Below are 13,771 nucleotides of genomic sequence, written 5' to 3'. Positions count from 1 at the left end.
GAACAGATGAGGGATTTAGATGCGGAAGAATATTCTTTCACAAATCTTTCTCCGCCGTCCACCGCCACCGAGACCGCTTCGTGAAATGACAAAAATATCCTTCAGACGGTGACTGGTAGGCCCGACCCGATCTCCAACACGGATCCAGCTCATCCAGGTTCCACTACCTTTTTTTTTCTTTTTTTTTATTTATTTATAAAATTGTGATGACGGTTTATACTGTGAAAATTTGATTTTTGAAATTTTTGCAATTTATAAAATAAAACCTAAGGTTTTGAAATTATTATTTAATTTTAAATTCTGATTAAAATTATTTCTTTCAATTTTATAATATAAATATTATTTTAATTTCGATAAAAGTAACGGAATAAACAAAACAAAACAACTACGTTTGAAATTTAATTTTTTTTTACATAGAAATTTAAAATATTAAATATGAAGTGTCATGTCTGACTACAATTGTTAAGAAATTTAGGTGAATTGTAAGAAAATAAACTTAGTTGAATTGGTAAAGTTGGATATAACAATAATTTAACTTCAATTTTTTTAGTTCGAAAAGCAATATATTTTTGGATTTAATGTCAATAAGCTTTAATACTTATTCCATTTTAGCTTTCAAACTTTTAAACACTATACTTTGAACTTTTCATTTAAGAAAAACTATTTTAGTAATTGTCATTAAATTTTTTTTTTTTATAAATCTATTTAACAAAAATTGGACATATATAGACATTTTATTTCATTAACCTAATGAGTAAAGTGATTATGTGGACAAATATTTGAAGTCACGTACTCCAGATTAAGTTAATTTCATATGCCTAAACAGATTCATATTTTAAAAAATGATTAATAAAAAAGTAACAAATGGATAAAAGAGTTACATATTTTGTGCTTTATTGAAAAGTATTCATGAGAAGTAATTTTCTTTCAAGGGTTCTCATTTTCTTTTAATTCTTTAGACAGGGATTTTACATTACAATAAAGAAAGTCTGCCATATGAATGGAGTTTATTCTTATATTTCCTTATTTGTGGACATAGGTAACTTTTTCTTTCTCTCTCTTTATTTTTTTCCCCATTAAATTTTCGAGTTTGAGTAGGGTCGGGTTGCTCCGTCAGACTTTTGTCCATTGTGGAAAATTTCACACTGCTGGCTTTTGTAAGAGTCTGGATCGTGTCTCGGACCAACTACCTGATTATCGTCTTAGTAAACTATTACCTTAATCTGATGCAAACCCCTCTTATTTTTTGGTTAATGATACGTCTTAATCAATTGAGTTATACTTGAGTTAGACAAATATTTCTTCTTTAATTAGTTAAAGAAAATGAATTTCATTTATTTAAACAAATATTTATGGGCTAAAATTTAAAAATTCAAAAACCAAAATAATTCTCTTTAAAAATGGGAAGAACTTCGGAATAAATTTGACTCCGAGAGATTGAGGACCACAGGCCAATAGTAAGTTAACAACTTTGAGATATTTCTATTATTTTATTAAAATTCATATCTTATCAATATCTCTTTGTCGGCGTTTCTCTCACTACAATCTCTCACCTCCATCTGTTTTCTCAATCTCTTTCACTTTTTTTCTCTCCCTGCAATTTCTCACCTCCAATTTTTCTCCATTTTTATTTGACTGATTTTATAATAAACAAAAAAATCTAACTAAGAATCACAAATACGTTAAATATCTCATGCATCACGTATTTATTGATTTAAAAAATTGGAGTGATGGGAGAAATTGGTAAAATTACTCCTTCCAATTTATATTTCTATTTGCTATTTCTTTTTCGAATATGGTTTTTTTCAAAAATATACTCTTTCCACACTTAACCAAATATCATTTTGTTTTCCCTCCTCCCTACAAGAGAACTAAAAAAAACTAACTCACTTGTTCAGAATCAGTCGTTCTTTATTCTCAATTATTAGAAGTTGTTGATGTGTTTCTTACATTGTTGCCATATGCCTCCCAATTTAATCAAACTGTTGAGAATATGTAGTATTTCATTTAAAACATGAGGAAGAATGATAAATGATAAGGAAAATAAAAAGCAAAAAATTATTATACAGATGTAAATTGTTATTCTATAACTTGGATACGAACAGTGGAAGAAATGCGTCACAGAAAAGGGGAAGACGAGAGAATGTGGACACAAAGAAGAGGGAAGGTCGTTTGGAAAAAAGTAAAAGATATATTAAAGAAATATTGATTTGATATGAATTTAATAAAATAATATCAAAATCTCAAAATCTCAAAGTAATATATTGAATAATACTCCCATTCATTTATCAACCATATCAACATCAACGAGTCCTATAGAAATGTTGTTCGAAAATGAGAAAATAACTAAAAGAAAAAAAAAGATAGAATTAGGGATTTTTTTTTTCCTGAAAGAGACAATTGCAATTCCTTTCTACCTTTTCTGACCCTATGGATTTTACAATGTAATAAAAAATAAAGGTTGCCATAAGAATGAAGGGGAGCTTTATAACTTTACTAATTCTCATGTATGTACATATGTAAATACTAATTAGGGTCAAAAAAATCCTTTTGTTAATTGGTTTGGAAAGTTAATTTCATTCATCTAATGTTTGAAAGATTTTTTTTAGTACAAACACTTTCCCAAATTTATAAATTCAAGTTTCATTAAATGTGGAGGTTGGTAGGTTGAAATTTGGAGTTTCTTGTCACACATAGTTCATTTTTTTTTTAATTAAATTTAAAGTTCTCATTTTAATTTAGACTAAAATCTTTCCTAAATATTTAAGTGTATCCTTTAGAAGGGAGAAAAATATATGCATTCACATGTATAAAATTTTTCGATACTCTTCCACTTAGCTCAATGAATTAGTTTTAACTTAAAACTTCCAATTTTATCCCATGAAATCCTAGATTTGAATAAATGGTGAAGTTAATATCTCCTATATTATTATGAATGGGAAAGATCCTTATTTTCTCCCATTTTCGAATTTGTGGGGAATTCATAAGGAGATGATATTTTGATGGTTAGAAGATATGAGAAGATATATAAGGAGAATGTATCTTGATGATCTTATACTGATGACCTCGGGATTTTCCCGATATACTAGAACCATATTAAATGTTAATGGAATTATCAGTCACATTGTTCTAGCATGTTGGAAAAATTAAAACCCAAAACTTAAGAGCAATAGATCGATTTTCCATTTCAATTTAAGAGAATTAATACCAAAGAAGCGGAAGCGGTACCTTAATCCATTATTGAATGTCAATTGATGTATTTGATCTTCCAAGTCTAGATGAATTATGATTTTTCTCTGGTTTCTACTTTGTATATTCGTAGAAGAAGAATCAGATTCTCTGTGGAAGGATAAAGAAACTGACGTGATGATTATAGTAACTTGGGGACCATAACCCCTATGTAATTCTGACCAAAAACACTACGGGCGATTACAAGATTTTGATATTTCCAATTTGGCCCTTTATCAAATTGGAAACTATTTTATATTATCTATACATTTTGTCTATAGTCATTTTATAATTACTCTGTACACCAAAACTTAAACATAATTAGATCCCTCATCTCGATCTAATTAAATAGCAAAAACACATTACATGTGTTACCCTATATCGTTAAAAACTCCAAACATAACCTCCTCACATAATTTCCCTTATAGCTAGCCACGAACTAACACATTGTAAGTTTCATCATTAATTCAAGCGTAGGGTTAAATTTGCATAAAATGAAATTGATCTAAACTAAAAAAAATGGTGCTTTTTCCCCCTAAAATCATTGTTTTATTCATGGCTACTATATGAAAAGTGACCTAGAAAAATATGATACAATAAAGAAAGATTCACACATTGCTCCTATTCCAAAATAAGGCTATGACCCTTATCCATTATGGTCAATTCATCACTCTTATGCCCATGCCTAGCCCTTTTACTTTGTGGGTTTGCCAAAGTTTTCTAGGCATGTTTTTTCTCTTCCCATTGATTTTGTAATCATGAGCAATCAATGGGCACTTTATTGGATAGTGATTGATTTGAAAGCCAATGCAATTAAATTTATTCAAAATGGGAAATTACTTCATCTTCTTTTGTTCATCATTGAATTCTTCTTTCCTATCTTTTTAGGGTTCCAAATATATAAATAATTGGTATTGCAATCATTTGGCATATGATTTTTTTTAAAAAATATACTTTCAAGCTTAGTGATTTCATGCTCATAAGCTTGTTATTAGATTTGATTGAAAAGGCAATGATAATCCTAAAGAAAGTAGGCATGAAATATGATAGATTGGAAACCACTCAAAAGTTTTCACTTTGGAAAAAAAAGGGATAAATTTAAGATCTTAATCTCAATCTTTCCCACTTTTATTGCTTATCTAGAGTTGTGGAACCTTCTTTTCTCTAGCGTTTTGTGGCTAATCGAGCCACAAAGTAAAAGAGAAAAAGAGAAGAAGAAAAAAAAAAGAAAGAAATTGTTCGTGTATGAAAAGTTTCTTTTTCTTCTCTTTTTCTTTTAGGGAATGAACTTTGACCCTATGTGAACGAAACTAAACCTTAATTTATTTGATCGATTCATATCACGATTATATATTTGTTTATTTCAATAGTTGATTTAAACATTAGTTTCCATATAACAATAGTGGTAAAGAAATATGATGACATTAAGTTTGTCATATAAATTGAGTTTGGCGAAAGAAATATAGGAAATTGAAACTTTTCCCTTTTCTAATCTCAGCCCTTTTTTTAGTACAACATATTAGAGTATGAAGTTCCAACCTCTGACTTCAAGAGAAAGAGTAAGTGTCTATTACCGTCGTACTCATATGGCATCTTTCAACCCTTTTAACCAAATACTTAGCTTCTAATCAATCACATTTAATATTTTGTTTGATTGAGCTTAATTATTCCTTAATTTAAATTTTGAAACTGCGAGCATAGTTCCACGGTAATCGACATATACCTCTTTTCCATGAAGTCAAAGGTTCGATCCCCCATATCTCCAAAATTGTTATGTACTAGCTAGAACATAGCTCAGCGAGAATTTGCATATATATATATATCTCCAATTAAGAGGTTATGAGTTCGACCCCATCCCACTTGCTGTACTAAAAAAAAATCCAATTAATTTTCAGCTTAAACAATTGTATGTCTTTAGAATATTTTATTACTAGATAAACAATAATTTTAAACAGTGCCTTTTTTTTTTTAATACACCTTTAAATTGCCCTTTTTAATATGTTATGGCAGAACCATATCTAGAATAGGCATGGGGTTCTGTCAAAGTCACAACTTGGAGGAGGGAATCAAATGGTTTTCCTCTTAAAAGAGAGAAAAAAAAATTCCCTTTTTGAGTCCATATCTCATTTATGCCATTTTTATAAACCAAGAATCTCAAGATTGTCACACAGCACCTGCAATAACGTTATACTTCATCTAAAAATATTCAAGCACAAAAGTATTGTACCTCGAAAGGACTGAAATTTTCCTCAATTATCACGATTATGCGGTTCAAATTATCCGGTTTCAATTTTGATATATGTATGTTTCACATCAAGTTGTTAAATCTAGTACCTCTAAAAGAAGGAAGTGACTTTTACTTATGATCGTTCGATCCTAAGTGTATCGAAATCAAATATATATCTTTTTGCACTTTTTAGTGTGGTATATAGCTGTTTGAAATTAATGTACCAATCAATATGACATATGATCATAAAAGAGAAAATCCTAAAAGGGTTCTAAATTTAGCTTGGTATAAGTAGAACTATTGGAGCTGAATAATTGCCTACCAGGTGTCAATATCGAAAGTTGCTATCCACTTAGATGAAGTGAAAAACTGGACGAGGCATATCGTTTAGTATATTTGAAGTTGCTCTACAACTCATGCCAAGTCAGACTATATCTCGCATCTCGACCGATGTATTCTCAAAGGACGAGTCGACCTTGAAGAGCGTCGGCAGGTGCAAGCACCAAATATAATCTCATAAAATACGTCATAATTATTGGGGCGGTCGGAGAGCCATTGGAACATTGTTGAAAACCCTGTCAAAAGCTCACCGCTATAAATAGAGATCCTCACCTTCTGCCCAAATTACACAAAAATATATTCTCTCTTGAGAATAGATCGGATGAGTGTTAGAGTGCTAACTTTACTTTAATCCTTTTGTTCGTCGGTATCATCCGTACGAACTTCACTAAAGACTCGATCATTTTCTTGTTCAAACAAAAACAATATTAGAAAGTAGAGTGCAGAAAGTTTTTGTGGTTATTTTAGTAATTTCATTGAGGGGAAAATTAAAAAGAAATAAGTTGGTATTAGTTTGGCAATCACATCACATCAAAGAATGGAAAGTGTAAAGCACTTCAAAATGGGTTTCAAGTCCATGAGGGGTTTTTGAATTATATCTTTGGGCATTTTAAAACTCAATATTCCCAAGTTAGTGAAGGCCAAAAAGTCATATATTCTTATGCAATTTGCTACTACTCTACCACATATAGCCATATCAAATCAATCACACCAAGAACCTTTATTTTCAACCCATTTTCAATTTTTCTATTAGATTATTTAACATATATTATTATAAAACTCGTATCACTCAAAGACGAAAGGAAGAAAAAATGAAGGACATGCTCCGCTTACTTTGTCGTAATTCAAAAAATATATATAAAATACTCAAAAAATTTTGCTGATTATTTCTAATTTATTTTCCCTAATTTTTTCGAATGAAAATATCATGAATATGAAAAGTTAAAACGTAAAATTTGGGAAAGGAACACATTTTTCTTTTTTGTTTAATTTAATTTATTATTAAACTAGGCTCTTGTGTAAAGATATAATGAAAGCCTCCAAAAGAATATCAATAAGAGAGAGAGAGAGGAGAGGAGACAGAGAGAGATCTTGACCCATTTCAAAATCATATGCCTATAAAAGCCATAACCCACAAGACATTGCAATTGTAATCATTTTACTTCAAAACTTTTGGAGAGGAAATTAGAGAGTATTAAACATTTCACTTTTGCCTCCAAGAAAACAAATATTTTTGCTTCTTACATTTCATCACTCAAAAGACAACAATTCAAATTCAAAGTTACTCATTTCCAAACTCTCTCAAAAGGTTAGAGTTCTCTCTCTCTCTCTTCGTATTCTTCACTTTTTTCTTTAATTTGATTGGCTAATTTTGGTTTACTTTTTCATGATCAAATATTAGATTTAAGCATGAATATGGCCACCATGTTCATGAGCAAACAGCTCATCACTCAGCAACCCTCGATAAATCTTCCCCCTGGAAGACTAAACACCAACCCTAATTTCTGGAAGAAGAAGCTGCAAAAAGAGAAGGTGGTGATTGTGATCGGCGCCACCGGCACGGGCAAGTCCCGACTATCGATCGACATCGCCACCCGGTTCTCATCGGAAGTCATCAACTCCGACAAAATGCAAGTCTACGAGGGTCTCGACGTAGTAACCAACAAGGTCACCAAGCAAGAACAACAGGGAGTGCCCCATCACTTGCTCGGAACAATCAATCCCTTCTATGATTTCTCGGCGACCGACTTCTCCGACATGGCCGGGCTTTCCTTGGACGCTATCGCCGCCCGCGATCGCCTCCCGATCATCGCTGGGGGCTCTAATTCTTACATAGAAGCCTTAATCGACCCAAACTTTCAATCGAGATACGAATGTTGTTTCCTTTGGGTGGATGTGTCAATGCCTGTATTGTGTTCCTTTGTATCCAAACGAGTAGACAAGATGGTAGCGAACGGAATGGTCGACGAGGCTGAAAAGTTCTTTGATCCTGCCAGAGATTATTCTCGTGGGATCAAAAGGGCAATCGGGGTTCCTGAATTCGACTCGTATTTTCGATACAAATCATTGCTAGACGAAGAAACTCAAGATAAACTTCTCCAAGATGCAATATCAAAAGTGAAGGACCACACATGCAGGCTAGCATTGAGACAATTAGGGAAAATCCAACGGCTCAAAAACGTCAAGGGATGGAAGATACACCAATTGGATGCAACAGAGGCCTTTACAAAGCAAGGGAAAGAATCAGAGGAAGCATGGAACAAGCTTGTGGCGGCACCGAGCATGGCGATAATCGAAAAATTTCTTCACCAAAACGTCTTCACGGTGAAAGCCCCGACGACCTTGGCGTCCCTCATCGGCATACCGAGGAAGAGAAGTGCAGCCATTGCAGCTGCAACTCCTTGAAGGAAAAGCAAGAATGGTGTGCAATGGAAGAAAACTTTTTGGCTATATTAGATTTATTAAGAGGGTGTGGGACAAACAAATAAAAAGGAAGGGAGTTCTAATGTCACAAGATCAAATATAAATTGGATGGTAAAAGATTCAAGAAAAAGCATAATTTTGAGTGAAAAAAAAAGGTACCAAGAGAGGAATTTATTATATATATACATTCCAAATATATCAGTTTGCAAATTAAAAGTGTTTTACATGTTTGACAAATGTAATTCATTGAGTTAAAACCAAATAACTAGGTGAAGGGGTGAGTGAAAATGGTTTAATTTAGTTATATTTTACCATTTGTAAATGGTTACAACTATAAGATATGGTTCTATATATATGTGTAACTTTCATTTTAATGAAATTTTGTTTGCAGGACAATGCATGATTTGGGTAAATTTCTATTTTTTTTTTAGTACAGTGGGAAATTTTGATGAACTTTGGAGATGAATAGGTCTAAACTGCTACCTTAAAAATGTAATAATCACAAAGTTAAAAATACAAAAGATAGAAAATATTTTTTAATCAAATATAGATTTAAGAATATCATATGAGTAATAGCCACAATATATTTTATTTTATTTTGACGAAACAATATATTTTATTTTATTGCTCCATAAGAATGATTAGCTCATAATTATTATCACTCTTCCTATCACAAAAGATTCCTATAATAAACAAATAAACAAACACGTCTAGATATGCTTCTTCTTTCTCAAATTAACTTTTCAAGATGGTTCCAGAATTATCAAATCTCTTTTTTAATTAACTTTTTGTACTTAAAAAAAAAGTGAAAAAAAAAATATATATATATCTTCATCCTAATCAATGGTTCTAAACATCCGTCGACATATCTATCGATCTGTCAATGTTTTCATGAGTTCAACATCGACATAAGAGGTAAATCGATATTACCATCCTAGTATAAAAAAATCGATAAAATATGAAAAATATCAACAAAATGTCACTATATATACATAATATTAATATTAATTATTTTTTAAATTATTTATAAATATGAAAATGTTTATTTGTCAATTTAAATATTTTTTAAAAGTTTTTAATTTCTATAACTTTTACAGAAATATTCATACATTTTATCGATATTTTCATGAAATTGAGATTTCAACATTTCCATCGATATTTAAAACCTTGCCCTAATCTACACTTTCCTAAAGGTAACTTACTTGTTTGGTTGTTCTCATCCTAAATCTACTTTTTTTTTTGTTACTAACAATATTAGACATTATTGACTCAATTTTAGAACTCTCTTGCTTCTTGTTTCTTACCCATTTTGATGACTAACTAAAAGGATCACAAAAAAAAATTATCTACTCTAAGAAGTTATTCTTTTGAGTCTAATGATGGGTTGATATATATATATTAGAGCAGAAGGATTTGAGTTCAAATGATTGCATAATACTTTTTCAGTACTTCATGTAGGGTGCAGCTTCGAACCTCTGACATTATCTTTTGGTTGAAAATATAAGTTTTAATAATTGAATTATGTTTAGTCGACTTTGCATAATGTTAGTTTCATTCTTCATCATATTATCATTTATATATATATTTGACCATTTAATTCAAAATTAATATTATTAATATGAGCATAGCTCAACTGAAGCGTATACTATCTACGAAAATATCAGAAGTTTGAATCTCTACCCCACGTATTAGTTGTTGAACTAAAAAGTCGAAATTTTTATTCAAACTCAAGACACGGAATGCTATTTAATTAACTAATGAATAGAAAAAAGTTAGATTTGTATGTAAAAGTAATAAAAAGAAAATTATTAAATTTACCCTTATTTTCCTTTTTATATATTCTCACCAATGTATTTATCTTTCAAAACTATAAGTTCGTGAATAGTATTGGCAATATACCATAAAACATTACTACCAATCTAAAAAAAAAACAAATTTCAATTAATTTTTTGAAAAAAGAGTTTTCCAATAAGCTCTCGAACCTGTTATCAGGTTTAGTGATTATTTTTTTTAATACAAAAACATATGGAAGTAGAAATTCAAACTCATAACTTTTTTTTTATTTGGAGATAGAAGATTTAACTCATTGAACAAAACTCAGACTGACATGTTTAGTAACTATTATTCAATTTATTAATGCAAGTCCCATGACATCAGCGTCACGTTTGACAATAATGAGTTGGTTTGAATGTCCCATTAGGTATGTACGATTCTCCACCTCCAATTGCCTTTGTAAAAAAAAAAATTTGTTCGTCGTACCATCATAATTATTGATTCGACACCTATGTGTCTCTAAGTGATCCCCTATGATTTTTGGCTCTCTTGTACAAAGTTAAGGAAGCAATAGTTTTAATCTTTGATGTCACATAGGAGTCTAGTGATTATGAGATCAATGTGAAAATGACATATAGATTAAACTTTATCAATTATTGCATCTTTTGGGACAAAAAATACAAATGCACCCTATGAATCAAGCATCAACTAGATGTTATTAATTGACTAATTTTTAATTATTTATGAAAATTAATTATGTCATTTTTAAAGAATTATTTGGATCCTTTTGAAATATAAGGAAAATTATGGATTTTAAAAAGTGGATTTCATTCTACATACAATGAAGGGATCTATATCTTTTCTAGAGAGGAACATGTTTTCAAGGTTTACTTTTTTTTTTTCTTTTTTTGATATTTTTCTTTTGTCTAAATGTTAGTTAACTGTGATATTGTCCGTTTTGGACATAACCCTCACGATTTTTTGGTTTCACCCGAAAGACCTCACAATACTAATGGAGATAATTATCCTCGTCTATAATACCATGGATCACTCTCTTCCCTAATCAATGTGGGACTTTGTTTACACACCTTGTACCCTCGACAAATTTTACTCTAATTTTGTAATATTAATAAAAGAAAATGTATGAATAAACACATTCGAAGCAAATTCATTGCATTAACAAATAGCAAATATCTCTTTCAATATCAATTCGAAACAATCTGAAATTACGTTTCAATATGAGCGAGTCAATCACCTTTCAATCAATTTAAAATTAACCATTAAATCCAAACTCTTAGATTTTTCTTGTATTTCAAAAATGCAAGAATCTACCGATAACACGTTGTCTCGTTGCACATCACAAACTTAAGATCCAAAAAGTTAAACTACAACCTAGTCTACTTAAATTGCAACATGCCCTTCTTTCAATCTAATCAATCCAATTTTTTTTATGTATCTATTTTATAATATAGGTGGTCAAATCATAAAATTTAGTAATCCCTCCATTTTTCCATCTAGCCTACATTTTTGTATCCCTCATTATTACATTATATGAAGTCATCACTTATTTATCCAATTAATCAGCACGTATGTCAATATTCAAGTAACAATATTAAAAGTATATAGACTAATTAAAATCAATCTCAAAAGTTCAAGGATGTAGTCAAAATCCAAGACTCCAAATTATCACTCATTGTAGTCCAATTAACATGTCATATCAACACATTTAGATAATAATGTTGAAAGTATAGACTTAATAAAATCAGAATAGAAAGTTCAATATGGTAAATCAAAATTTATTAAAGTTTAGGGTCAAAATAAACATAACAACTATTAAAGCCTTTTTTCTTTTTGGAGAACATAGCGTTGAGTGGGAATTAGGAACTTTCTACCTTTAACAAAATTATCAATATATCTTAACCACTGAACTATGCTCAATTTACAACTAAATTTATAGTTTTTTAGTACAGAAAAACGTGAAGTGGAATTTGAACATTCGACATGAAGAAAAATAGTAAGATGTCTTAACTGATGAGTTGTACTAATCTCATTATGACTCCAATCTTAAAAAAAAAATAACATAATGCATTGCATTTACATCAAAACAAATGAAACGCCCCAAGAGATAGTCCAATTGGCAAGGACTTGGAGCTCGGAGCTCTTGGTTATACTGACTTAGAGGTTTGAAATTCTAATCTTTTGGTAAGCTTAATATCAAAAGTCTTTGATGTCTTACGATCCGAGCTTTGGACAGGTACAAGTGCCTTTGGGATATAGAGAAATAAAGTTCTGACTTTCTATTCTATAGAAGAAAAAAAAAGTGGTATAAATAATTGAATGGAGAGAAGATCAAAAATCTTTATTATTATTATTATTATTATTTTTAGATCCAAAAAGAGATTCTTGGATGTATCAAGCATGAAGCAAGGGCAGTAGTGTGTTATTGGTGCGTGGCGTGCGGCGGTGCGGCAGGAGGATCCAGTCAACCACATGACGCAGCGCGCATGGCTCGCGCACAACCGGCCGTGGGAGACCACACTTTATCAACAATCTAGTGGGCGGCGCTGTTTACAGTTAGACGGTTGAAGGTATTCTCGTTTGCCAAAAAATTCTCACTACCCATTTTGAATCTGTCTTAGTAGGTTGATTCCAACTTCCACCTCAAGGTATAGTAGGAAAAATTAAACATTCCAAACAATTTTTCCTTCCACAGTTATATTCAGTTATCTAAGCCAATCACAGTAGTTAAGGGTTACGCTCAGTCTTCCGATCAGATGCAAATTTTATTGAAATGAGATTGGATACAAACAATCCCTATAGATATTCACTCTCTAGAGGTCCCAACAAAAAGCAACCTAGCCGTTGCCTCTGATTTGCTACACAAAACCTCTCAAAATCGGCTGCAATGTTTTGTTCCCCACAGCTAAAGAAAAAACTTAAGCAATGTAGCGTCTCAACGCTGCAAACATGGCAGAGTGAATACCAAAATGTGCTTATTTTTTTTTATTATTCGTTAAAGCGTCGTGGCGCCGTGCTCTCAACTTTAATGACCCTGCAACGTCCCTCTTCCATTTTTCATTCGACTCGCCCCTGACTCGTTACGACGTCGATTTGGCTCCACTAATCCCAACAGTAAGTTGGTGGAAACATGTGGTATGCCAATGACATGTTTAGAAGTACGCTCGTGACATGCCGTCGTGGGATAGATAGCGTCAAGGTAAGAATATAGCTTGTCTGCATAACTCTCACGTGTTCACTTATGCAGTAATAACAACACATGGTAAAGTTTAGAGGACGATCATAAATCACCATGGCTGCTACAGGTGTGCTACTCACTAAGGCCACATGTGGTCTAGCATGAAAAATAGCAGTCGAAAGGAGGAATTACTCTTATAAATATTGGAGCAATGTTCAGTAAAAAGTAACCAATATAGCTACCCACTAAAATTCTATTTGAGCTACTTCAATACTAACTTAAAGCTTTGGAGAAACTTTGATTGGCGCCAAACTGGTGTCTAGTTTTTGGCAGTATTCCAAAAAATCTACCGTGACAACCGCACTAAATACCCCCAACTCTACTGCATGGAAGAAGGTGAAAAAATGTTTAACCATTATACACTTATTAAATTTGGTTCTTCAATCTCTACCTAAGAAAAATGTTTATTCTTCTTTTAATATTAGTGAGTGTCCTTCCCAATTTCCGTGCATCAACTAATCTGACAACTGCAGGACTATATAACATATGGTTGTCAACAAACACTGTAATTTTATCTTAAAGTT

The 13,771-nt window shown here is 31.5% G+C and overlaps 1 protein-coding gene and 1 long non-coding RNA gene across 2 annotated transcripts; both read left to right on the top strand.

Annotated features, from left to right (window-relative positions):
- The first annotated feature begins 18 nt into the window (after nt 1-18).
- On the top strand, nt 19-1,279 carry LOC148208887 (uncharacterized). The gene is made up of 2 exons (XR_015787043.1): nt 19-157; nt 960-1,279. It is a non-coding gene; the product is annotated as an uncharacterized LOC148208887 (long non-coding RNA).
- A 5,663-nt stretch (nt 1,280-6,942) lies between these two features.
- On the top strand, nt 6,943-8,455 carry LOC111018461 (adenylate isopentenyltransferase 3, chloroplastic). The gene is made up of 2 exons (XM_022294556.2): nt 6,943-7,103; nt 7,197-8,455. The coding sequence occupies exon 2, from the start codon at nt 7,205-7,207 to the stop codon at nt 8,198-8,200; it is 996 nt and encodes a 331-aa protein (XP_022150248.1). The 5' UTR covers nt 6,943-7,103; nt 7,197-7,204; the 3' UTR covers nt 8,201-8,455.
- The last annotated feature ends 5,316 nt before the right edge of the window (nt 8,456-13,771 follow it).

Source organism: Momordica charantia, assembly GCF_013281855.1.
Source record: "Momordica charantia cultivar OHB3-1 chromosome 9 unlocalized genomic scaffold, Mcharantia_2.0 BLBB01000009.1, whole genome shotgun sequence".
NCBI classification, from domain to species: domain Eukaryota; kingdom Viridiplantae; phylum Streptophyta; class Magnoliopsida; order Cucurbitales; family Cucurbitaceae; genus Momordica; species Momordica charantia.
Note: the sequence above shows the minus strand (reverse complement) of the source record. Positions and strands in the feature narration are given on the sequence as shown.

Coding starts and splice junctions, on each gene's coding strand:
- LOC111018461 (XM_022294556.2), top strand. CDS start 7,205: ATGAATATGGCCACCATGTTCATGAGCAAACAGCTCATCACTCAGCAA.